Below are 27,179 nucleotides of genomic sequence, written 5' to 3'. Positions count from 1 at the left end.
AACCAGTCCAGGGGCTCAGAGAAACCTAGAGCTGGAAGGGACCCCCAGAGGACATCCAGCCCACCCCCTACAATTACAGCTAAAGAATCCCAGGCAGATGGTCCCCCAACCTCTGCTTAAAAGCCTCCGGTGAGTTTTGCTATGCAGTTAGGCTCCCCAGATCCTTCAAAAGCCTTATCACGGAGGGTGAGATTCTGAAAGACAAATAGCCACATGGGGAATGTTTCATTTCCACTTAGAATATTGTAGCTGGACCTTGCAACTCAAGACTGTGCAGGTGAAAGGCAGGACACAAGAACCTCAGTAGCCTGCTTGGACTACTGCAATGCACTCTACTTGGGGCTACCTTTGAAGGTGACCCAGAAACTGCAACTAATCCAGAATGCGGCAGCTAGACTGGTGATTGGGAGCGGCCGCCGAGACCACATAACACTGGTCCTGAAAGACCTACATTGGCTCCCAGTACGTTTCCGAACACAATTCAAAGTGTTGGTGTTGACCTTGAAAGCCCTAAACAGTCTCAGTCCAGTATACCTGAAGGAGCGTCTCCACCCCCATCATTCTGCCCAGACACTGAGGTCCAGCTCCGAGGGCCTTCTGGCGGTTCCCTCCCTGTGAGAAGCAAAGTTACAGGGAACCAGGCAGAGGGCCTTCTCAGTAGTGGCACCTGCCCTGTGGAACGCCCTCCCATCAGATGTCAAGGCAACAAACAACTATTTTACGTTTAAAAGACAACTGAAGGTGGCCCTGTTTAGGGAATTTTTTAATGTTTGATGCTGTATTGTTTTTAATATTCAGTGGAAGCTGCCCAGAGTGGCTTGGGAAACCCAGCCAGATGGGCGGGGTATAAATAATAAATTATTATTATTATTTATTATCAGAAGAGCCTCCTGGATCAGGCCCAGAGGGCCCACCTAGGCCCGCCTCCTGTTCTCTCGATGGCAAAGGAGGACCATGGAGGCACAGCCCAGCCCTGGTGGCTAGCAGCCTTCAAGAGCCTCCCCCTCCCTGAACTCATCCAATCCTCCTATGAAGCCTTGCAAATTGGAGGGAGTTCCACAGTTCCACCTCTGCCCTGTGTGGAAAGGGGCTTTCTCTGATCTCTCCTGAATTGTCCGTCTTCATGGGATGCTCCCAAGTCCCAGTGGAAGGCAGAGCCTTGCACGGATTTTGGAGAAGGAAACATCTTTCCCCAGAGATGCAATTTATTTTTTTTGGGGGGGGGAGATATTTAGAGGTGCCCTTGGCGAAAGACCCAGGCTGGTCCCCTTCTCCTTCTCGGAGAAAAGGATGCATAAAACTGTTACACACTGTACATTTGGAGTTTCTCAGTGCTCTGCTCTCTGCCCTAATTAATGCCGGTTAAACCACATGCAGTTAATGTTTAATGCCTGTGAGAGGTTAATGGCTCTCCGTGGAGGGGACCTTCTGCTTCTGCACTCTTTTAGCGTTTCAGGAGTGGGTCGGCAAGGAAGGGGGCTCCACAAAGGCCAAAGGCAGGAGACAGAATCATAGAACTGCAGAGTCGGAAGGGACCCCAAAGGCCATCTAGACCAACCCCCTGCAATGCAGAAACCACAGCGGAAGAACTTCTGGCAGGTGGCCACCCAACCTCTCCTTAAAGACCTCCAACCAAGGAGACCTCACCACCTTCTGAGGTGACAGAATCAGAGTTGGAAGGGGCCTCCAAGGGCCATCTAGTCCACCCCCAGCCATTCAGGAACTGTAGTTCAAGGATCCTTGAGAGGTAGGCACCCAACTCTGTTCAAAGTCCTCCAACAGTGGAGAAGGGGCCGCCTTTCTGAGAGGGGAGTGTGGGGAAACTTGCCTACTGTACATGAACATCAGTTGCCCCGCCCACTCTGCCTCTGGCCCCGCCCAGCACTGGCATGCGGCCCCTGGGCCATCTCCCAGGCGGAAATGTGGCCCTCGTGCCAGGAGAGCCCCCCCCAATAATACATAGGGAAAATGGATAGAGAGAAGTTTTCTTTCCTTCTCTCATAAGACTAGAATGCACAGGAGCCCATTGAAGCTGAAGGCTGGAAGATTTGGGACAGGGAAAAGGAAGGACTTACAGTGCAGCAGAGTATCTGAAGAAGTGTGCATGCACACGAAAGCTCATACCTAGAACTAACTCAGTTGGTCTTTAAGGTGCTACTGGAAGGAATTTTTTTATTTTGTTTTGAGTGCAGCAGAGAGTTAGTCCGTGGAACTCCCTGCCACTGGAGGTAGCGACAATCACCAACCTGGATGGCTTTAAAAGAGGACTCGACAAATTCGTGGAGAAGAGAGCCAGGGATGGGTTTCTCTTGGGGGGGCATCTGGCCGGACACTGAGAACTGGATGCTAGATAATAATAATAATAATAATAATAATAATAATAATAATAATAATAAATTAAATAAATAAATTATTTATTTATTCCCCGCCCATCTGGCTGGGCTTCCCCAGCCACTCTGAGCGGCTTTCAACCAAATATTAAAATACAGTAATGCATCAAACATTAAAAGCTTCCCCGAACAGGGCTGCCTTCAGATGTCTTCTAAAAGTCTGGTAGTTGTTCTTCTCTTTGACATCTGGTGGGAGGGCATTCCACAGGGCGGGTGCCACCACCGAGAAGGCCCTCTGCCTGGTTCCCTGTAATCTCACTTCTCACAACGAGGGAACCACCAGAAGGCCCTCGGTGCTGGACCTCAGTGTCCGCGATGGACGATGGGGGTGGAGAAGCTCCTTCAGGTATACTGGACTGAGACCATTCAGGGCTTTAAAGACTAGGTGAGTCAATGGCTCTTCTGATGTCCTTATGGAACCTCCAGGTCCAGAGGCAGTCTATCTGGATTCCTAAGTTCTATGGGGAGTTTTTGCTGCTGTGAGAAGAGGATCAGATAGGTCCCCTTTGGACTCTTCTGCTGTTCTTCAATGCTACTTCAGTGGCCGTTCACAATGCGGTCAGCCAGGCTGCTTCTGTTTTCTGAAAGGTGTAATCGCCCATCTCTGAGAAACAAGCCTCTGTTTCTTCCCAGAGCTGATAAAACTCTCCTGGGGGAGAGGCCGTGTTTCGTGGGAATCTGCCCTGAGCCGTCCCCATCTCTCCCGCGGCCGGCCAGCTTATCAGGAAGCCGAAGAAGAGGTGACCTGATTGCAGGACCCAAGTTTAGCTGCAAAGGAATAAGAGATTAAAAGGGAGAGCCTGGGGTAGTCTTTTCATCCAGCTGTGAGTGGAGGCGGCGAACAAGGGCCAGTGGGAATTAAATCTGGGCCCTTTCCAATTAGTATAATGCCAGAAGTTTTGAGAAAGGAGGGTAAATGGGACAATGAGAGAAGTGGGTCAGAATAAGGACCGTTTCCTTCCGGTAGGAAGGCTCCAGCAACTGGGATTCAGTAGCCCTGCAGGAGAGCAAAGCCATCGAGAGCCCTCCCCTCTTCCGTGAATTTGCCTATTCTTCTTTTAAGGCCACCTGAGCTAGCTCTGGTTTTCCCAGTAGTGATGTATGGAAGTGAGAGCTGGACCATGAAGAAGGCTGATCACCGAAGAATGGATGCTTTTGAATTCTGGTGCTGGAGGAGACTCTTGAGAGTCCCATGGACTGCAAGAAGATCAAACCTCTCCATTCTGAAGGAAATCAGCCCTGAGTGCTCACTGGAAGGACAGATCCTGAAGCTGAGGCTCCAAGACTTTGGTCACCTCATGAGAAGAGAAGACTCCCTGGAAAAGACCCTGATGTTGGGAAAGATGGAGGGCACAAGGAGAAGGGGACGACAGAGGACGAGATGGTGGGACAGTGTTCTCGAAGCTACCAGCATGAGGGAGGCAGTGGGAGACAGGAGTGCCTGGCGTGCTCCGGTCCAGGGGGTCACAAAGAGGCAGACATGACTAAACGACTAAACAACAACGAGCTGCTGGGCCCCCCTGCCTCATGTGGAAAGGAGTTCCACAGTCTAACTATTTGCTGTGTGAAGAAGGAATTCCTTTGATCTGTCCTGCTAGAGATGCAGAAAAGGACCCCCCCCCCCAATTTGGGCATGCGGCTACGGGACCGCCTCTCCTGGTATGTCCCACGGAGGACCTTATGGTCTTCAAACAAAAACATCTTGGAGGTCCCGGGCCACAGGGAGGTTTGGCTGGCCTCAACCAGAGTCAGGGCTTTTTCGGCTGTGGCCCCGACCTGGTGGAATGCTCTGTCCCAAGAGACCAGGACCCTATGGGACTTGACATCTTTCCACAAGACAGAGGTGTTCCACCAGGCCTTTGGCAAGGGCACATTCTGACCCCCTCCTTTGGCAATCCTCACAGAAGTCTAGCCCAAAGGTTGCCATTAATTTGATTTGTACCAATTTTACAATGAATTGATTTTAGAATGCTGTATTATTTGACTGTTGTTAGCCTGTTATTTGACTGTTGTTAGCCGCTCTGAGCCCGGCTTCGGCTGGGGAGGGCGGGATATAAATAAAATACAGTGGTACCTCGAGTTAAGTACTTAATTCATTCTGGAGGTCTGTACTTAACCTGAAACTGTTCTTAACCTGAAGCACCACTTTAGCTAATGGGGCCTCCTGCTGCCGCTGCACCGCCGGAGCACGATTTCAACCTGAAGCCAAGTTCTTAACCCGTGGTACTATTTCTGGGTTAGCAGAGTCTGTAACCTGAAGCGTATGTAACCTGAAGCGTATGTAACCCGAGGTACCACTGTATTATTATTATTATTATTATTATTATTATTATTATTATTATTTGGCTACTGTCTCCTCCCGCATCGCAGCCGTGTTCTGCAGGGACCCCTAGGGAAGGAGAATGCCCCCCCCCCGTGTCCGACAACCCAGCTTCCCTTTCCCCCTTCCCCCTCCTCTCCCTCCAGCCAGAAATCATCTTCTCCTCCATCCCTGTATCTTCAGGTGAGAAAACTGATCTCCCTTCCCACAAAGCAGCCTTTGTCCCGTCCCTCTGGGGATTAGCACAGCCGGCCTTCCTCCAGCCTTGGCCTCCTTTCCGCTGCCCAGGTATCAAAATCTGCATCTGGGTTATAAAAAAAAGCACTTTGCCGCTGCTTTGGAGTGTGCAGGCAGCCCCTGCGGAGTGGTTCCTCTGAGTTGGGGCGCTGCAGGGCTCTGTCAGCAGCAGGAGGAAGGAGAGTGGTTTGGGGGGACTGGGAATCCCAGAATTTTAGAACTGGAAGGGACCCCCAAAGGTCATCTAGCACAACCGTCTGCAACACTGGAAGGAGGCGCGCAGAGGCTGGTGCTCAGCTGGAGCTTAGGCTTGGGGCTGCTTCCTTTACGATAGGCCCTGGGCTGGAATGCAGGTGTCTCGGGTGCAGGAGTGTTGCCTAGTGGGTAGAGCATCTGTTGCCTAGTGGGTAGAGCATCTGATTCAATCCTGGGGAAGCCCTCTGCCTGAAACCATTGAGAGGCGCTGCCAGTCAGTGTAGAGGGCGGTGTGACTATTTAAACCGGTGCTTCACTCCGAAGCCTGAGGACTGGAATCTTGCTTTTTCTGTAGCCCCTTAGAAAAGCCCCAGCTTTGCAGGAAGATGGTCCCAGGGGGAATTTTTTTAAAAAAGAAAGAAGTGGTAACAGGGCCGGATTAACATATAAGCTATAGTTTAGGGCCCCACTCTCTTGGAAAGCCCCCAAAAAATTAAAGGGGAAAAAAACCATGGATGTACACTTATAAAATATGCTAAAAAACAAATAAAATAAAACCTACATACAGCAACAGTATTTTGTGTTGTGTAGGCTCCTATGATGTAAGTCATGGGCCCCCAATCATTTTAAGTTAGAGCTTAATAATTAATAATTAATATTAATATTAATTATTAATATACTTCTTAATTGTATTTCGCTATTAATATACTTCTCCTTAACTGTATTTCAGTTCAATAATTACTTTCATAAAACACACATTTTGTTATGTGCAAATGGCTTTAGATACCCATTAGGTCCATCAATTACCATGTTCAACACGAATATGCGACAATTTGTTGTTGACAAAGGACAGCCGGACATATAAAAGGCCCCATTACCTTCAGGAGCTGAGGGTCTCATCCAACCTGAATCCGGCTCTGGGTGGTGATGTGGTGGGAATCCTTCTATTCTGGAAACAGGATTTGGGGCGCTCAGAGCTTCCAAATCCAGGAGTCGGGGTCCACTGGAGAGCTTTGGAGGGCCGCCTGAGATGTGCAAAAGAGGCAGCCTCCCTCTTCCAGCTGGTCAGGAGGGAGTCTGGCCGGTCCGGTCCTCCCAGGAGGGAAGATGAGGAAACTGCCTTAGGGGGCAGGATCCATAGGGGCAGCAGACCCAGCCTCCTAGGAACGCATTGCCTGCCGTCGCTGCTGCTGGTGGTCTCCTTAGAGGCCGGACCTGCCTCCTCCTTGCCAGCCCCCACCCCTTGCCTCCTTCACAGCGGCCTCTTCTTGTTGTTGTTTAGTCATTTAGTCGTGTCCACCTCTTCGTGACCCCCTGGACCAGAGCACGCCAGGCCCTCCTGTCTTCCACTGCCTCCCGCAGTTTGGTCAAACTCATGCTGGTAGCTTCGAGAACACTGTCCCACCATCTCGTCCTCTGTCGTCCCCTTCTCCTTGCGCCCTCCATCTTTCCCAGCATCAGGGTCCCCTCCATGGAGTCTTCTCTTCTCATGAGGTGGCCAAAGTCTTGGAGCCTCAGCTTCAGGATCTGTCCTTCCAGTGAGCACTCAGGGCTGATTTCCTTCAGAATGGAGACGCTTGATCTTCTTGCAGTCCATGGGACTCTCAAGAGTCTCCTCCAGCACCAGAATTCAAAAGCATCCATTCTTCGCCGATCAGCCTTCTTGATGGTCCAGCTTTCACTAGGCCAGTGTTTCTCCACCTGTGGGTCCCCAGATGTTGTTGGACTACAACTCCCATCATTCCCAGCCAGCATGACCAGAGGTCAGCGATGATGGGAGTTGTAGTCCAACAACATCTGGGGACCCACAGGTGGAGAACCGCTGCTCTAGGCAAAGAGGAGGAGCCGGTGGTACGCCCGCCCCAGGGAGGAAATGGCGGGAGGTGCCCTCTGGGATCTGCACTCACCGGAGGAAGAGGCAATGTTTTGTGGTTCCCCTCAGACCCTAAAGTGTCTTGGGGGCCCCCAGATGCTGGAGCTGAGCAGGTGGGCTGAGAACAGCATTTGCAAATGTGTCCCTTGACCATAGCGGTCAACATTTCCCCCCTTTTTAAGGGAAATTCCCTTATTCCGAATAGGATTCCTCGCAAGAAAAGGGAAAAGTTGACAGCTATGCCCTTGACCTGCTGGGTGTCTGTTTCTCCTCTAAACTGGCACTTTCCCCTCTTTGCAAAGGTGGCGGCTCCTTGAGTCGCCCGATGGCCACATCCTTAGGGGCTCCTTCCAAATCTCATCAGCTGTGATCCCTGCATTACGGCGGGGTGGGCTAGATGACCACTGGGCGTCCTTCCAGCTCTACAAGCCTATGAGTTTCATCCTGGATTGTGGAGGCCTGAATCTTCTTTCCAAAGGGGAAGGGTGCCCTGCCCTCAAAACTGCTTTGAAAAGAAAATCCAATTTTGTATCTGCATGTGCTGACTCTGCTTACCTCTTAGAGACAGCTTCCTGTCCATCACTTGTACTGTCAAAATTCAACAATGAAAATTAAGATAAAACCCCAGTTTTGCACCAGAGTGCTGTGTATTCACAGCTTGTTGAAGCTGCCTGTTCCTTCAAAGCTTTGTACTTTCTCTGCACAACCCACCCTCCGTATACTCCATTGCAAAGCCCATGTGCCCAGCACCCAGATTCTTTCTGCTTGTGGGTTTTGGCTGCTGCAACCCTGAACCACTCCAATTAATATTGATTCAATTAGGACACACCCAAAGTCCACTCCTTTGCAGCTCCCAACCTCCAAACCAGAAGTGACAAAGAAGAGTCAATTGGTTAATTTCGCTTTCGCTCAGTTTCGCATGTTTCCAGTCCAAAATTCACATCTCCACATTTCCAAATCAGTCCCCCCCCCCCAAAAAAGGTCCTTGTGAAAATGAATCAGGATTTTAGTGCTAAATTCTCCAAATCAACACATATTTTGTATGCAATATTGCCTAATAAGACACATTTTTTCCATGATAGGCAATGCATGTTTGTACGCTCTCCTCACTAATATACACACAGTTTGCACATTTCCGGAGAGGATTTAAGGCTCAGTCCCTTTTCCCAGAGAGCTCTGGGGTCTCCTAACAACTCTCAGCACCCTTAACAAACTACAATTCCCAGGGTGCTTTGCGGGAAGCTATGACTGCCTAAAGTGGTGTGATAAAGCTTTAAAGGGATGGTGTAAACGTGGCCTAATGTACCAGACCATCCACAAATCGTTCCTCTTAATCAGTCACTCTGCAACACACTATTGCCATCTGAAGGGTCTTTCCTGTACTATAGCGAAACATCACCAGGATAAAATAAACAAACTCTGCACAGGAACATCACAAGAGCCTGCTGGATCAGCTGCCAAAAGGGGCGCATCCAGTCCAGCCTCCTGTTCTCACTGTGGCCGACCAGATGCCATTTTTGGAAAGCCCACAATCAGGATTCAAACACAAGACCAACTCTCCCCTCCTGCCATTTCCGGAGAGATGGCTAGGAGCCACTGAAAGCCCTCGCCTCCTCCATGAATTTGTCCAGTCCTCTCACAAGCCATCCAAACTGGTGGCCCTTCCTGCAGGAAGGAGTTCCCACAGTGCTGTGTGAACCCAGAGCATCCTAAAACTGTAGAGTTGGAACTCCTTTTTTATATATAGTACATCTGCCATGTGAAAAGTCACATTATTCATATCTGTCAAGCGTCTCTTATTTGGCGGGACAGTCCCTTCTCCCAGGGCCATGTCCCGCTGCTGTCCCTTATTGATGATGTCCCTTAAATATGCGACTATGGCGACGGACTCGTGACGGAGCCTCAAGAACATCTTATTGGACGCTTATGGAAGCCTATGAGATGGCTATGAAAGCTGCTAAGAAATCTTACTTTGCAGCTTCCATTGCATCCGCTAGCTCTCGCCCGGCACAACTTTTTCGAATAATTAGATCAATAACAACCAATTAGATCAATAACAACCAAATTTAAGCACAAATTCGACCCACAGCTGTGAGGTATTCACGAGCTTTTTTGCGGAGAAAGTCCTGTTGCTCCGCCGTGACCTCCCTGCCAATTTAGATACAGTGACTGAACTGGAGGCCCCTCGACTGACTTCAGGTCCAGTGTTGGACCATTTCGAACGAATACTCCCTGCTGATGTGGATAGATTCCTCCAAGTTGGTAGGCCCACCACCTGCCTCCTTGATCCGTGCCCGTCTTGGCTGATTAGGGAGTGTCCAGATGTTGCGCGGACCCCCCCTGGTTGAAATTATCCATTTGTCCCTTGACACGGGGACATTCCCAGGGGAACTGAAGGAAGCAGTGGTGTGTCCACTCTTAAAGAAAACTTCATTAGATCCCTTAGACCTATCCAATTACCGCCCAGTTTCAAATCTTCCATATCTGGGTAAGGTAATTGAGAGAGCGGTTGCTGAACAGCTTGGTAGGTTTCTGGAGGAAACATTGGCTTTAGATCCATTTCAGTCCGGTTTCCATCCTGGTTTTGGGACTGAGACGGCTCTGTTTGCCCTAACAGACGATCTCCGTAGACAGCTGGATCGAGGCGGGTCAGGACTGGTGATCCTTTTAGATTTGTCAGCAGCCTTTGACATGGTCGATCATGATCTTCTGGACCACCGCCTCGCAGACGTGGGGATACAGGGCATAGCCCATAACTGGCTGTGCTCTTTTATCTCTAGTGGGGGACAGAGGGTGGCACTAGGGAGGGAAATGTCGTCACGCCACTCCTTGGTGTGTGGAGTGCCGCAGGGCGCAATTCTCTCCCCGATGCTTTTTAACATCTTTATGCACCCCCTTGCCCAGATTATCCTGAACTTTGGGCTGGGCTGTCCCCAATATGCTGATGACACTCAGCTCTATCTGCTGATGGATGGCCACACCGACTTGGCCCCGAACACACTGACCAGATGCTTGGAAGCTGTGGCTGGATGGTTTCGTGGGAGCCGATTGAAACTAAATCCTTCGAAGCCAGAGGTCCTATGGCTAGGTCGGGATGGCATGGGGATGAGGGACCAACTCCCTTCTCTTGCGGCGTCCCAGTTAGTGCCATTGCCTTCCGTTAAGAGTTTGGATGTAATCCCTGACGCCTCCCTTTCCAGGGAGGCACAAGTTACAGCATCAGCCAAGGCGACATTTTTCCACCTTCGCCACATCAAGCAGTTGGTCCCTTACCTTTCCCGCCCCGACCTGGCCACAGTGATCCATGTGACGGTCATCTCCAGGCTTGACTACTGTAATTCGCTTTACATGGGGCTGCCCTTGAAGCTGTCCCAGAAACTCCAGCGGGTGCAGAATGCTGCAGCGAGGCTCCTCACGGGGTGTCTGCCATGGGAGCATATTCAACCAGTGCTTTTCAAACTGCACTGGCTCCCGGTGGAGTACAGGGTCAGATTTAAGGTGCTGCTTTTGACCTTTAAAGCCCTTCACGGCCTAGGACCCTCGTACCTACGGGACCGCCTCTCCCGGTCTGCCCCACGGAGAGCCTCAAGGTCCATAAATAGCAACACCCTAGTGGTCCCGGGCCCTAAGGAAGTCAGATTGGCCTCAACCAGAGCCAGGGCCTTTTCAACTCTGGCTCCAGCCTGGTGGAACGCTCTGCCTCATGAGACCAGGGCCCTGCAGGATCTGATTTCTTTCCGCAGGGCCTGGAAGACAAAGTTGTTCCGCCTGGCCTTTGGCTTGGAGCCAATTTGATTCCCTCCCTCTCTTTCTTTTTTCTTTTCCTTCTTCTGCGATGACATTTTAATATTTTAATGTTTCAATATTTTAATGTATTTTTTAATTTTGTTTTTAAGTTGTAATCATTTAACTTGATTTTATTATTGCTTGTAAGCCGCTCTGAGCCCGGCCTTGGCTGGGGAGGGCGGGGTATAAATTAAAAAATATTATTATTATTATTATAAATAAGCTACTGAAGGTAATGGGGCCCATTATATGTCCAGCTGTGCTTTGTCAACAACAAATTGTTGCTTTTTTGTGTTGAATATATTCTATATGGTAATTTATGGACCTAATAGGTATCTAAAGCCATTTGCAGGCAACAAAATATGTATTTTATCAAAGTAATTGTTGATCCCTTATTTTGGCTGCTGATCCCTTATTTTAGAGGCTGTTGGTCCCTTATTTTCAAATCTGTAAGTTGACAGCTATGACATTATTTCAGTCGGAAGTTATGACAGGGCTATATTTCTAGAAAAAGAGGGGCCAGCGCCCACCTGAGAGATGTTGGAGGGGAAGGCCCAGGATAGACACCAATCAGAAACGAAGCATGACACCTGACCCAAAATCTGCTCAGGCCCAAAGCAGCATCAAAAGTGGGATCATGGGCAACGTCCCTGATCCCAACATGAGCACAAATAATTATGAAGGCCCAATAAAAGACCCCTGGAGGGGTCCCTCCAGGGCAAGGTACTTTGTGCATGCTCAGAGGTACTTTTGTCCGTTATTTTCAACCCATCAGTTAATTACAGTCAACATACCAAAAATATAAAAAAGTTATTATAACTGGAAGGTTGCAGCGTTTGGGACTCTAGGACTCACTCCTGCAGGGTTTCCCATAATAGGCATCTGGTTGGCCGCTGTGAGAACAGGACGCTGCTCTCTATGGACCATTGGCCTGACTCAGCAGGCTTTTCTGAGGGGCCTATGGAACCTCCAGGTTCAGAGGCAGTCTATCGAGGTCCGGGGGGGCCTTTGGTCACTGTGATGACAGGGTGGTGGACTTCATGGGCTATTGGCCTGATTCAGTAGGCTCACGTCCTTAGGGATAGCTCAGGCCAGGGCCGTCCTAAGCATATGTGGCACCAGGGTGCAAATAATAATAATAATAATAATAATAATAATAATAATAATAATAATTTATTATTTATACCCCACCCATCTGGCGGGGTTTCCCCAGCCACTCTGGGCAGCTTCCAACTGAGTATTAAAAACAATACAGCAACTAAAATTAAAAACCTCCCTAAACAGGGCCGCCTTCGGTTGTCTTTTAAAAGTAAAATAGCTGTTTATTTCCTTGACGTCTGATGGGAGAGCATTCCACAGGGCAGGAGCCACTACTGAGAAGGCCCTCTGCCTAGTTCCCTGCAACCTCACTTCTTGCAGGGAGGGAACCGCCAGAAGACCCTTGGAGCTGGATCTCAGCCTTTGGGCAGAACGATGGGGGTGGAGACGCTTCTTCAGGTCTACCGGGCCTTTGAGGCCGTTTAGGGCTTTCAAGGTCAGCACCAACACTTTGAATTGTGCTCGGAAACGTACTGGGAGCCAGTGTAGGTCTTTCAGAACTGATGTTATATGGTCTCGGCAGCCATTCCCAGTCCCCAGTCTAGCTGCCACATTCTGGATTAGTTGTAGTTTCTGGGTCACCTTCAAAGGTAGCCCCACGTAGAGCGCATTGCAGTAGTCCAAGCGAGAGATACCTAGATCTGCCCCCCCCCCCAGTTGCTCAGTCCCTGGCACGCAGGAGGGCAGAGCTGGCCGGCCGGCCTCAGCGTCTCTCTGGCTCAGTCGCCCCCGAACTCGTGGCACACAGCCGCCTGCAGCAGAAGAGCCCGTCACGGCGCTTCAACTGACTGGCGGACTTTCCCCCAGACTCGACTCTCAGCCTGGTGCCCCTGAGAGCCCGGTGCCCGGGTGCCCCGCACTCCTAGCACCTATGGGTAAGACGGCCCTGGCCCAGTCAGTAGAGCATGTGTGAAAGATGCTAGAAGACCTTCGTGTTCCCTTCCCACTCTACAATTCCATGATTCTCTGATTCTTAAAGCAGCCCTGGGCGAAATCCTCTTCCAGGACTGAGTCCCAGCTCAAATTAAGTCTTACCACCTCACCCAACCCTGAGCCCAGGGCACTTTTCCATCCAGGGAGGAAAAGCTACCATGCCAGGGTCGCATGAATACAATTGGGTACTTCCATTTTCAGAATTCCCTTTCCTGGCCCCAAAAGGAGGCAGGTGCCAAACACACACTCCCCCCCCCCTTTTTTGGAACTCTTAAAAATCTCCTCCTTAAAAAACATTTGCCTGGAGATGGTCCCAGGCATGAGGCTACACGGAACGAGATCTCCTGCCCGCCTGCTGCCAAGGCAGATGGTCAACTCAGGTTTCGGATAAGCGATGGATGAGGAGGTGGCCGGGGGGGGGGTGGGAGAGCAGTCCCGTGGCCAGAAGGCTGGCATCGCCCCCTCAACCCCCCTCCTGAGAGAGGGCTCAAAGTCTCGGCCTCTTGGAGGATGCGCTGGCGAACTGCAAGTTAGATAAAAGACAAACCAGTTTGGGAGCAGCGGCAGGTGCGCTAGTGAGGTTGGAGCAGAGGGTTCATAGAATCATAGAATCATAGAATCATAGAATCATAGAATCACAGAGTTGGAAGAGACCACAAGGGCCATCGAGACCACAAGGGCCATCGAGTTTTCCTGCCAAGCAGGAAACGCCATCAGAGCACTCCTGACATATGGTTGTCAAGCCTCTGCTTAAAGACCTCCAAAGAAGGAGACTCCACCACACTCCTGGGCAGCAAATTCCACTGTCAAACAGCTCTTACTGTCTGGAAGTTCTTCCTAATGTTTAGGTGGAATCTTCTTTCTTGTAGTTTGGAACCATTGCTCCATGTCCGCTTCTCTGGAGCAGCAGAAAACAACCTTTCTCCCTCCTCTATGTGACATCCTTTTATATATTTGAACATGGCTATCATATCCCCCCTTAACCTCCTCTTCTCCAGGCTAAACATGCCCAGCTCCCATAGCCGTTCCTCATAAGGCATCGTTTCCAGGCCTTTGACCATTTTGGTTGCCCTCCTCTGGACACGTTCCAGTTTGTCAGTGTCCTTCTTGAACTGTGGTGCCCAGAACTGGACACAGTACTCCAGGTGAGGTCTGACCAGAGCAGAATACAGTGGCACTATTACTTCCCTTGATCTAGATGCTATACTCCTATTGATGCAGCCCAGAATTGCATTGGCTTTTTTAGCTGCTGCGTCACACTGTTGGCTCATGTCAAGTTTGTGGTCAACCAAGACTCCTAGATCCTTTTCACATGTACTGCTCTCAAGCCAGGTGTCACCCATCTTGTATTTGTGCCTCTCATTTTTTTTGCCCAAGTGCAATACTTTACATTTCTCCCTATTAAAATTCATCTTGTTTGTTTTGGCCCAGTTCTCATCGAGTCAGGGATGTGGACAGTCCGGAGCTAGAAAGACCAGTGACCTAAATGGGAAAGCCAGCCCTTCCTTCGTGATCAGGAGGACTAGAAACCTGCCTCCATTTGAGGGCTCAGTGGGAGAGCACCGACTTTGCAAGCAGAAGGTCTCAGATTCAATCCCCAACATCTGACAGTGGTTGCTGTTGTTGAGTCATTTAGTCATCCCTGACTCTTCGTGACCCCCTAGACCAGAGCATGCCAGGCCCTCCTGTCTTCCACTGCCTCCCTCATGTTTGTAGCTTCGAGAACACTGTCCCACCATCTCGTCCTCCGTCGTCCCCTTCTCCTTGTGCCCTCCATCTTTCCCAACATCAGGGTCTTTTCCAGGGAGTCTTCTCTTCTCATGAGGTGGCCCAAGTCTTGGAGCCTCAGCTTCAGGATCTGTCCTTCCAGTGAGCACTCAGGGCTGGTTTCCTTCAGAATGGAGAGGCTGGATTTTCTTGCAGTCCATGGGACTCTCAAGAGTCTCCTCCAGCACCAGTAATAATAAGTGCATGCTAGATGGGTTCCTGGTCAGCCTGAAGCCGCTTCCTTTGCCCCTCTTTTGCACCTCTGGCCCATGAGCTCCCTCTCCTCTCTGCCCTTATTTACTCTCCTGGCTCTTTCACAGCAGAATGGACTCCCTGGGAAGACTCTACTTCCTGGGAGATTTTTAAGCAGCGGTTGGGTGACCATCTTCCCGCATTGGATGGGGCTGGACTGGATGACCCTCGGGGTCCCTTCCAGCTCTACAATTCTGGGAGCCGATGGCCTTGACCCCCTTCCAGTCCCACTTTGGACTTTGGTGTGCTGGGCTTGGGGGTAACCCAAGAACTGTGGTCCAGGTCTGGTCCAGAATCCGGAGGTTCCACTAGGAGTCAGTCCAACAGGGCCAAGGCAGGACCTGAGGCAGGAAACCAGACAAGGGCAGGTACAGGATCTTAGGCAGGGTCTGGCACACAGCAATGTTGCTCCTGCATCGTGGGCCGGGCTCCAGCAGCCTTTTATCTTTGACGAGGCAACGGCCAGTCCTGATCCCCCGGCAACTCACCTCCCTGTTTCGCCTGAAGACGAGCACTCCTCCTGCGAGTACTCAGGTCTCTCCTTCTCTCAGACCTCAGTCTCTGCAGCTCAGGAGACGTCGGTGGGTGACTAGACCCAGAGGCCACCTCAGCCTCCCCTGACCCAACCGGTAGTGGAGCAGCTGTAAGTGAAGGCCCAGCTGGAGGCAACGAGGGAATCCCCATATCTAGAGCCAGGGCAGGCTCAGGCCCCTGACTTGGCCCAGCTGGTGCTTGGTGCAGGGGAACCTGTGCAGACTGGGACTCTTCAGGATCAGGCCCCAGACTTGGTCCAGATGATGCCTGAGGCAAAGGATCCGGTGTGGACTGAGACTCCTCTGGTTCTGCGTCTGAGCCCAAGTCCCAGGCCATCACTGAAAGCACAAATGAGCTTACTTGCAGGCTTCGCAAAGTGGCATCTAGTTGGCTACTGTGAGAACAGGATCCTGGGCTAGATTAGCCTTTGGCCTGATCCAACAGCCCAACTCTTCTGGTGTCATCTTCTTAACTGCCATCAGCCTCAACCAGCCTAGACATTGTGTTGCCTCCATATCTGGGTAGCCACAGGTCCCCATCATGTCTAGAAAAGTGCATGCCGCAGCGAGACTCCTTACGGGGTCCTCACTGCGGGATCACATTCACCCGGTGCCATACCAGCTGCACTGGCTCCCGGTGGAGCACAGGATCAGGTTTAAGGTGCTGGTTTTAACCTTTAAGGCTCTATACAGACTAGGACCCTCGTACCTACGGGACCGCCTCTCCTGGAATGTCCCACGGAGGACCTTAAGGTCCACAAATGACAAAATCATTTGACTCTTCAGGATCAGGCCCCAGACCTGGTCCAGATGATGCCTGAGGCAAAGGATCCGGTGCAGACTGAGACTCCTCTGGTTCCGAGTCCGAGTCCCAGGCCATCACATTTGGGGAGGAAGGGAGAGGATGTTGACCTCAACATCTTTCCAGCCAAGGTGAAGAATCTCCTTGGAGGGTTTCCCAAGCTGACGGCAAAGGAGAGGGGGCTTTGGCGCCGGTGTCCTGAATTCCCCCTCGGGGTTCTTGCCTGCCAGTTCAATGCCCTTCTTGGAAGGTGGGGCTGGGAGCCTTGAAAGGAAACAGAGGTTCCCCCACACACAAAGGGACACTTTCGGCCCTCCGCCATTTTGGATGACTCAGCCCAAGGCCTCAGAAAACCCCACGGCTGTCGCCAAGGGGGACAATGGAAGCCGGCGCTCGGAAACTCGCCCCACACCTCTGTTTGGGCTCTGAGGACTGTGACCATCCCTTGGACCATCGCAGCTTCCCCTTCATCCCCGACAAAAGGGAGATTTATCCTTGGGGTGCCCCCTGGGGAGCTTGGCAGCATCCTCAACCCAGCCAAGAGGAAACCTTTCGTGCCAGGGAACCTGGAACATCGAGGCTCGGCTGTTTTTTGCAGAGGGAGGTGGGCAGGTTCTTCGGGACGAGGGGGCAAGGGATTTTTTTATTGGTGGGGGGTGAAGGAGCAGCAATGCAACCCCCCCAACCTCTTTCTCCCCAGAGAAAGCGCCACGCAGAGGCCTGGCCACTGGGGAGCAGCCATCGAAGCGCTTGGTTTCCATGGGATGTTTCCAAACAGTTGAGATGCCAAGATGAAAAGGGCCTTTCTTGTTTTCTGAGTTGCAAGGGGGGGGGGTGTTTTCTGTTTGCAGGGAATGAGGTTAAAGGGGAGGGGGGGCGAGAGAGATGCTGGGGGGGTGAGCGGAGTGACTCAGTCGGAAACACACAGGGGTTTGTCTCTCGACCGCTTTCATTTCCCCCTTTTATTTATGAAGCCGCGCGTTAAACCCAAGAGGAGGAGGAGGCGAGGCAGCGATCACAGGATGCCCAGCGCCAGGGCCGGCACCACCAGTGGGACTCAGGGCCTGTGAGGTGGCAGAGCCAGGCTCGCCATGGCTTCTCCCTCGCCTCCTGACTCGCCTTTTGGCCAGCAGTCAAGGGAGCCGGGTTGCTCCCCTCCTCCCTGAAGTGCAGAATGTGTCAGAGGCCGGAAGGAGCGACAGAGGGAAGGAAGGAAACAGACAGAAAGGGAGAGGGAGATAAATATCTGTCTGTTCAGAATCTAGACTCATAGAACTGTAGAGTCGGAAGGGCACCTCCAAAGATCCTCTAGTCCAACCCCCTGCAATGCAGAAATCTCAATTCCACTTGCATGGGGGGTCTTCTTCTTCTTCTTTGTTTAACTGCATTATTATTATTATTATTATTATTATTCATTTCTATCCTACCTTTTCCTCCAAGGAACTCAAGGGGGGAAACATGGTTTGTCCCATCGTCATTTAATCCCCACAACATCCCTGCAAGGCGGGTTAGACCGAGAGAGTGGCCCAAGGTCTCCTGAATGAGCTTCATGACTGAGCTGGGATTCAAACCCTGGTCTCTCAGGTCCTATTCAAACACGCTAACCGCTAGGCAGCACTGCCATAATACCCTGCCATCCCTCAGGAGGAGCCCAGGGTGGTGAGGCAAAGCAAAAGCATTCTCAGGCAAATCAAAACATTCCAGAAACAAAGGGAATGGCAGCTTCTAATTTCACCGTCATGGTGAAAAACATTCTTCCATTCAATGAACGTGGGTTTGCCAGGAACATGCAAAGTGCCTTCTGGATCAGGCCAGAGCCTCCTCTTCTCACAGTGGCCAAAGGCCCCCAAGAGCCTAGGAATCCAGATAGACTTCCTCTGGACCTGGAGACTCCAAAAGGACAGCCTGGCTGCTGGTTCAGGCCAAAGTGAGCCCATCTAGTCCAGCCTCCTCACAGGGGCCATCAGCAATGTCTAGGCAACACAATGACCATATACATATGTAATAGACAATCTTTATAGGATTCCTTCAAACCGTAACAAGTACAAAATGAAATCTTTACTCTCAAAGTCTCTGAAAGTCTTTAAATGAAGCGAGGTGCTTCATTCGAAATAAGAAGGGGTATGTACTCTTTTTCCACATTACTGTTTGTATTATACTTTATAATTTTTGTATCATGAGATGTGCCTGCAGGTCATCGCCTGTAAAATTTTATTTTCAGTTTATGAAGCAATTCTATATCCTCCCACCACAATGACGAAGAATTCTACGAAACAGCAGTCAATATCCGGAATCTCTGTTCAGTGTTGGACATCGTATTTGCCGAATACACAAAGCTTCACAGCTTTTCCTTCATCGTACGAAGTTTGGTACCTCACTTCGTTTAAAAGTTTTCAGAGACTTTGAGACCAAAGATTTCATTTTGTACTTGTTATGGTTTGAAGGAATTCTATAAAGGTTGTCTATTGCATATATAGATGGTCATCGTGCTGCCTAGACATTGCTGACGTTCTCTTTGCAACACAGCGGTTTGCTTGGTTACCAGATGCCCTAAAAGGGAAATCCATAAGCAGGACTCGAACACAAGATCCAACTCGACCCTCCTGTGGTTTCCAGCACCTGGGTATTCAGAAGCATGGCTGCCTCTGACCCTGGAAGAGCAAAACCATCATGGCTATTTGTCTCATTCTTTTTTAAAGCCATCCAGGTTGGCGGCCATTGCTGCCTCCAGTGGCAGGGAGTTCCACGGGAAGGAGGACTTTATCTGTCCTGAATCTTCCAGCATTCAGCTTCATGGCACACCCAGGAGTCCTAGCGCTACAGGGGAAAGACTTTACCCGGTCCAGGTTCAAAGAATGTGGTGCTTGGATGCCGGTGGGGGGGAGCAGAGAGGGGGCTCAGCCAGGCTGAGAAACTTCTCCCCCCCCCCCGAAAAATGCTTGTTTTGGTCTCTGTGAGCAGGAGCTGTCGGGATGCTGTTCCAGCTGCAGGGGCTGATCCTGACAGCCTCCAATGGAGCCATCTCAGCCTTGTGTGCAAAATTGAATGTGAGGCGGATGTTATGAAAGGGGAGCTGAGTCTGGCAGAACGAGAGGCCAGCGGGGCAGAGAGAGAGAGAAAGAGAAAGAGAGAGAGAGAGAGAGAGAGAGAGAGAGAGAGAGAGAGAGAGAGATGGGGATGTTGTCTCCTCCGAAAGGGAGGGTGCAGGATCAGGCCGAGGGACAGATGTCACTCTGTATCAGACAGGACTGGGGCTGACTTCGCGGATGTTTGTGCTTTTGTCAAGACTTGGCCCCAGGCTGCTTCAGGAGAAGAAGCAAAGAATCATAGAAGTGTGGAGGGACCCCGGGGTCATCTAGTCCAACCCCTGAAATGCTTTGCCAGCGTCAGTGGGAGTTAAACTGCGGAACTCTCTCCCTCAGGAAGCATGGACGGCAACCAACTTGCACGGCTTTAAACTGGGCAAACTGGTTATGAGGCCTACAGCCCAGCTGGGGGGAAGACTCCCAGTGGCTCTCGTGGCTCAAACAATCAAAATCAAGAAAGGGGGGGGGACATTTTTGCTTTGATCAAACGAAACAAGCCGGCAGACAATAGTTCCTGTTTGAAGAACGTTGCCCTGAAGTCATTCTCTTCAGAATGAGTCCGCCTCTTGCCTTCTCATTCAAGTTACAGATAGGTAGCCGTGTTGGTCTGCCATAGTCAAAACAAAAAATTCCTTCCAGTAGCACCTTAAAGACCAACTAAGTTAGTTCTAGGTATGAGCTTTCGTGTGCATGCACACTTCTTCAGATACACTGAAACAGAAGTCACCAGACCCTTCTATATAGTGAGGAGGTGGGGAGGGGTATTACTCAGAAGGGTGGTGGGAATGGGTGATTGCCAACTTTGCTGCCACATACACCCGGACAACACCATTACTGGCCCCAACAACATCACACATACCATCTCGGGACTATTTAATTGCTCATCGTCCAACATTGTGTATGCCATCAAATGCCAACAGTGCCCTTCAGCTCTCTATATTGGACAAACAAGCCAAACCTTACGCCAAAGGATAAACGGACATAAATCTGACATCAGGAATCACAAGACAGAGAAACCAGTAGGAGAACACTTCAATCTCCCAGGACATTCTATACAAGATCTCAAAGTAGCTGTTCTATTATAAAGGAATTTCAGAAATAGACTGGAAAGAGAAGCTGCTGAATTGCAACTTATTACCAAACTTAAAACCATGGAGAGACCTGGTCTGAACAAAGACATTGGATTCTTATCTCATTATACATGACAAAGCCATTTTTCACCTTCTCACCCCTTGCTTTTTCCTGTAAGACCTATTGCAGTCGTTAAGAGTCGTCAACAGGCTCATCACAGCTATCTGCCAATCACCCATTCCCACCACCCTTCTGAGTAATACCCCTCCCCACCTTCTCACTATATAGAAGGGTCTGGTGACTTCTGTTTCAGTGTATCTGAAGAAGTGTGCATGCACACGAAGGCTCATACCTAGAACTAACTTAGTTCTCATTCAAGTTAGCCCTTCATCCTCCAGCGCCATGAGGTCTAGTACCTTCATCTTTAAGGGGAGCTCTGCAGTGCAGAAGCAGAGCGCCTGGTTTGCGTGCAGAAGGTCCCAGGTTCCATCTCTGGCGTTTCCTGATAGGGCTGGGGAAAGACTCCTCTTCTGAAATGCTGGGATGTGGCTGCCAGTTCGTGTAGAGAAAGCAGTATAGACTACCGTATTTTTCGCTCTGTAAGACACACTTTTTCCCTCCTAAAAAGTAAGGGGAAATATGTGTGTGTCTTATGGAGTGAATGCAGGCTGCGCAGCTATCCCAGAAGCCAGAACAGCAAGAGGGATCGCTGCTTTCGCTGCGCAGAAATCCCTCTTGCTGTTCTGGCTTCTGCGATTCAGAATATGTTTTTTCTTGTTTTCCTCCTCCAAAAACTAGATGCGTCTTGTGGTCTGGTGCATCTTATAGAGCAAAAAATACGGTACTTTGAGGATTAAAACACCAACAGCAACAATCCAGCCTTATACGTATTTTATGAAATAAATAAACAAAAGGATTATTAAAAGGCAGCTTCCGATGTTCTCCTTTAAATCAGCCCTTCATGAGGACTAGAATCTTCATTTTCAGGGGAAGGGCGGCAGCCCAGAGGTAGAGCACTTAACTCTGCCAAAGGAAAGCCATGCGCTTCAATCCCTGGCAATATTTCCAGGTTTTGGGGTGTGGGAGGACCCACTCCCTGCCCAAACCCCCACGAGCTGTTGCTGCCGGTCAGTGCAGACAGCCCTGGGCCAGGTGGAGCAGTCGTCTGGTTCAGCCTGAAGCAGCTGCCCCCACCCTCTCCCTTAAATCAGCTGCAGGGCTGTTGTGACTGTACGTGTGATCTTTGTCACGCATAATTTGGGATTTGTGACATCTTTCCGCAGGGCCTGCAAGATGGGGCTGTTCCGCCTGGCCTTTGGGCTGGACTCAGTCTGACACACACCTCTATCTATCTATCTATCTATCTATCTATCTATCTATCTATCTATTTATTTTCCTGATGGAACCCCTATATGGGATTAGTATATAACTTTTCCCTCGGCTCTTTTTGCTGGCTCATGTAGGTCCAGCAGGGATAGTTGGCCCCAGTGAATATGTGACGTTTTCTCCCCTTATGGCTTTGATCTATATTGTTGTTTAGTTGTTTAGTTGTGTCCGCCTCTTCGTGACCCCCTGGACCAGAGCACGCCAGGCCCTCCTGTCTTCCACTGCCTCCCTCATGCTGGTAGCTTCGAGAACACTGTCCCAACATCTCGTCCTCCGTCGTCCCCTTCTCCTTGTGCCCAGTGGCGTAGCGCGGGTTGTCAGCACCCGGGGCAAGGCAAGTAATTTGCGCCCCCTAACCCTGGATTTGCGCCCCCTAACCCTAACCCTAACCCCCAGATGTTGCGCCCGGTGCGGCCGGCACCCCCTGCACCCCCCACGCTACGCCACTGCTTGTGCCCTCCATCTTTCCCAACATCAGGATCTTTCCCAGGGAGGCTTCTCTTCTCAGGAGGTGGCCAAAGTCTTGGAGCCTCAGCTTCAGGATCTGTCCTTCCAGGGAGCACTCAGGGCTGATTTCCTTCAGAATTGATCGGTTGGATCGTCTTGCAGTCCATGGGACTCTCAAGCGTCTCCTCCAGCACCAGAATTCAAAAGCATCCATTCTTCGGGGATCAGCCTTCTTTATGGTCCAGCTCTCACTTCCATACATCACTACATTTTAAACTGTATTCTAACTTATATTTTAATCAACAATTTTATGTGTTTTTTAAAAATGTTTTTACTGTATTTACCGTATATTCCGTGTTAGCCACCCTGAGCCTGATATTGGCCGTGGAGGGAGGGGTATAAATAAATTATTATTATTATTATTATTATTATTATTATTATTATTATTATTATTATTATTATTATCAGCAGTCAGGAAGGCTCCAGCCCACCAGAGTTTGCACAGCATCGCCTTGAGAAAACGTTGCAGCGGATGGGAAAAGGGGGGGGGGCGCTTTTGGAAAGATGTCTGCAGCCAGAATCCAGAAACAGCGTCGCCACCAGCCTTTTGCTGGCGGTTTCATGCAGTTACATAAGAGCAAGTGGAAAATAGGCGGCCGCCGAGTTCCCAGTTTTATGGCGCCACCTGCTGGCGGAAAGGGGAGAGGCTGCAGTTTGTTATGGGTGCTGAGAGTTATTAGGATTCCCTGTAAGGTCTGTGATTTCCAGACTTCCCTGAGAAGAGAGGCTGGTGGTTGGGCCAGTCTGGGAATTGTGTCTCTGGGAGGAGGAAGAGAGGACCTCCCCCAACAGCTCTCAGCACCCTTAAGAAACTATAACTCCCAGGATGCTGTGGGGGAAGACATGCATGTTTAAAGTGGGGGGGGGCTGCTTTAAATGTAGGCCCTGTATGCATTTAAGGCAGTATCAGCCCACTTTTAAAAGCTTTGGGTAAAATTAAGTTGCCTCCCAATGAACACCTCTGGAATAACCGACAGGAAAATGTAACAAGCAGGAAGGGTTAGTAGGGTTAGTTGGGAGTCTTCTTCAACCAAAATGGTCCAAGGCCTGGAAACGATGCCTTTTATGAAGAACGGCTAAGGGAGCTGGGCATGTTTAGCCTGGAGAAGAGGAGGTTAAGGGGTGATATGATAGCCATGTTCAAATATATAAAAGGATGTCACATAGAGGAGGGAGAAAGGTTGTTTTCTGCTGCTCCAGAGAAGCGGACACGGAGCAATAGTTCCAAACTACACGAAAGAAGATTCCACCTAAACATTAGGAAGAACTTCCTGACAGTAAGAGCTGTTTGACAGTGGAATTTGCTGCCAAGGAGTGTGGTGGAGTCTCCTTCTTTGGAGGTCTTTAAGCAGAGGCTTGACAACCATATGTCAGGAGTGCTCTGATGGTGTTTCCTGCTTGGCAGGGGGTTGGACTCGATGGCCCTTGTGGTCTCTTCCAACTCTAGGATTCTAGGATTCTCCTCCTCCTCAGTAAATTTGTCTAATCCTCTTTTTAAATCACCTAATCTGCCATAGGACTGGCAATGCACACTGAAAACGTGATTCATTCCTTCTTCGCTTGACTCCCCTATGTGGAACAGCATCTTCAGGCAATGCAGAGCTAAACTTTGGAACTCCCAGCCACCAACCGAGATGGCTTTAAAAGAGGATGAGACACATTCCCAGAGGCTGTTAATGGCCACTAGCCAGCAGGTCCAAGCTTCACATCCATAGCTGGAGGCGGCAAGGCTTCCCAGTTGCTGAAAACCAGAGGAGGGAAGAGGGCTCTTGTGAGCAAATCATGTTTGTGAGTTTCCCATAATAGGCATCTGAATGGCCACTGTAAGAACTGGGGACTGGGGGCGGCCGCCGAGACAACATAACACCGGTCTTGAAAGACCTACACTGGCTCCCAGTATGTTTCTGAGCACAATTCAAAGTGTTGGTGCTGACCTTGAAAGCCCTAAAAGGCCTCAGTCCAGTATACCTGAAGGAGCATCTCCACCCCCATTGTTCTGCCCAGACACTGAGGTCCAGATCCGAGGGCCTTCTGGTGGTTCTCTCAGTGCGAGAAGTGAGGTTACAGGGAACCAGGCAGAGGGCCTTCTCGGTGGTGGCGCCCGCCCTGTGGAACGCCCTCCCACCAGATGTCAAAGAGAAAAACAACTACCAGACTTTTAGAAGACATCTGAAGGCAGCCCTGTTTAGGGAAGCTTTTAATGTTTAATAGACTATTGTATTTTAATATTCTGTTGGAAGCCACCCAGAGTGGCTGGGGAAGCCCAGCCAGATGGGCGGGGTATAATAATAATAATAATAATAATAATAATAATAATAATAATATAAGGTGCTGGAATAGATGGGCACCCCTGGGCCTGACCCAGCATCCAGGTTCTTCTTATCTTCAGGTGTAGAGGAAGTCTACCTAGATTCTTAGGTTCTTATGAGTACCTGCCCGCCGTGAGAACAGGACACTGGCCTGGATGGGCTCTTTATATGTTCTGGTGTCAGTCCTCCCATCTCACCCCGTCCTCTTTTCCTTTTCTCCTCTCCCCACCGGCCAGATGACGTCATCCACCAAGGTGTACTACAGCCAGACGACGCAGACCGACAGCCGCCCCCTGATTGGTTCCACCCTGCGCAAGAGGCGGGTCATGACGAAGGATGGGCGCAGCAACGTCCGCATGGAGCACATTGCGGACAAGAGGTTCCTCTACCTGAAAGACCTGTGGACAACCTTCATCGACATGCAGTGGCGCTACAAGCTGCTCCTCTTCTCTGCTTCCTTTGCCGGGACGTGGTTCATCTTTGGGGTGATCTGGTACCTGGTAGCCGTGCTGCACGGGGACCTCCTGGAATTCGACCCTCCCGCCAACCACACTCCGTGTGTCATGCAAGTCCACACCCTCACCGGGGCCTTCCTCTTCTCCCTGGAGTCCCAGACCACCATCGGCTACGGCTTCCGCTACATCAGCGAGGAGTGCCCGCTGGCCATCGTCCTGCTCATCAGCCAGCTGGTCCTCACCACCATCATGGAGATCTTCATCACGGGCACCTTCCTGGCCAAGATTGCCCGTCCCAAGAAGAGGGCAGAGACCATCAAGTTCAGCCAGAACGCCGTGGTGGCCCAGCACGACGGCAAGACCTGCTTGATGATCCGGGTGGCCAACATGAGGAAGAGCCTCCTCATCGGGTGCCAGGTGACCGGCAAACTCCTCCAGACCTACCTGACCAAGGAAGGTGAGAACATCCGGCTCAACCAGGTCAACGTGGACTTCCAGGTGGACACGTCCTCCGACAGCCCCTTCCTCATCCTGCCCCTGACCTTCTACCACGTGGTGAACGAGAGCAGCCCTTTCCGGGACATGGCCTTGCGCACCGGGGAAGGAGACTTTGAGCTGGTGGTCATCCTCAGCGGCACCGTGGAGTCCACCAGCGCCACGTGCCAAGTCCGGACCTCCTACCTCCCCGAGGAGATCCTCTGGGGCTACGAGTTCACCCCGGTCATCTCCCTCTCGGCCAGCGGGAAATACGTGGCCGACTTCAGCCTCTTTGAGCAGGTGATCAAAGTAGCGCCCCCTTGCTGCCTTCATGAGACGGTGCGGTACGGGGACCCCGAGAAACTGAAGCTAGAGGAATCCTTTCGGGAGAAAGCAGAGAGGGAAGGGACCCCCTTGAGCGTCCGGATCAGCAACGTTTGACCCTTCGGAGGACTTGTGAGGCCTGTGTTATACGAGTATTGCATCCGAGTGTCTTCCTTAGCTTCCAGACTTCCTTACACCCTTCTTTCTGTGGCTGCATTTTCTCTCTCTCAAACTGCAGGATGAGCAATCTGTTTTTCTCTTTAGGAACCTGCTAAAGGAACGCAAAGGTCAGCTCCCCTCCTGGCACAGCAGCTCACAGTTAGCGCCAGAATTCAAGGTCTCCTCCGTGGTTTTGACCAACTGCTGGAAGTATATATATCTTTAATTGTGTTTCTTTCTTAAATACAAATAATTGTGCGGTCATTGTTCAGGGGGCCACCAGGTTGTGGTTTTTAATAGGAGGCAGAGGCACACGTACCAGCAACACTATTGTGTCGAATGCTTTTTAAAATATAAATACATGGAGTTTTCTTTCTCTTTTTGCCTTGGAAACTCTTACCACAAAGATTAGCTTTTAATGCCAACCTAACCTGAAAGATACTGACGGATGCATGAGAAAGGGAAACACAAAGATTCGGACAGAGCACTGGGAGTGACCCACCGCACCAGGCTCTGTGAAATGGAGGGTGTAAATCCTACTAGCGCAAACTGTGCAGATTAATATTCTGTTGTGGTCACCACGGGATACCTCAGATGAAGCTGGAGAACACATTCACAGCAGGTACGCCTGGCAATCTGCATTCAACAAACCCACCAGACCTCAACAATTTGCAATTCAGAAGCAGCCCTTCGAAGTTTTGAAACACACCCCAGCACTTGATATTTAATGCACAGGTGTTGTATGACAAAGCAGTACCTTAAGAATTATCGTGTGACCTCCAGTCTGGAGGTCTGATGACTCCAGTTACAAAGCACACCCATCTACCCACTTTTAAAAAAATTAAAAACGCATCCTCCCTGATCTTAAAATATGGATGTGGGAAGGGAGGACAAGCAGATTTCGTTTGAGAGCTTTGTAAGAATTGGAACCTGGATGTCTGTCTGTTCAGAAAGTTGTACTGCAGTGCGAGAGGAATGTCCTGTTTGTTAACTGGAATGTTTTGTCATGAACCTTGTTTTTCAATGCTAGAAAGCTTCCAGTCCCGGGACTATAGGAGGAGCGATGACTCTTTAGCTACCCAACAGGCTAGGGTGCCTATGTTGAAAACACCAAGCAGAATGCAGGTAGAGTCCGAAAAGAACGCATGTGTTTCTGTCTCCTGAATCCTGCTCCATAAAACAATAGGTGAACCTCTGATCACAACAGACCTGCTGTACT

The 27,179-nt window shown here is 50.3% G+C and overlaps 1 protein-coding gene across 1 annotated transcript in view; it reads left to right on the top strand.

Moving 5' to 3' along the window:
- KCNJ10 (potassium inwardly rectifying channel subfamily J member 10) overlaps window positions 1–26,945 on the top strand; it is a 33,695-nt gene extending 6,750 nt beyond the window's left edge. Inside the window, exon 2 of the mRNA XM_081841208.1 lies at window positions 24,782–26,945. Coding sequence (XP_081697334.1) covers window positions 24,782–25,918 — 1,137 coding nt within the window. The 3' untranslated portion in view covers window positions 25,919–26,945. The remainder of the gene's footprint in view (window positions 1–24,781) is intronic.
- Window positions 26,946–27,179: the final 234 nt, after the last annotated feature.

Source organism: Podarcis erhardii, assembly GCF_964252035.2.
Source record: "Podarcis erhardii genome assembly, chromosome: 15".
In the NCBI taxonomy this organism is placed as follows: Eukaryota; Metazoa; Chordata; class Lepidosauria; order Squamata; family Lacertidae; genus Podarcis; species Podarcis erhardii.
This window is presented reverse-complemented; position numbering and strand designations above follow the sequence as displayed.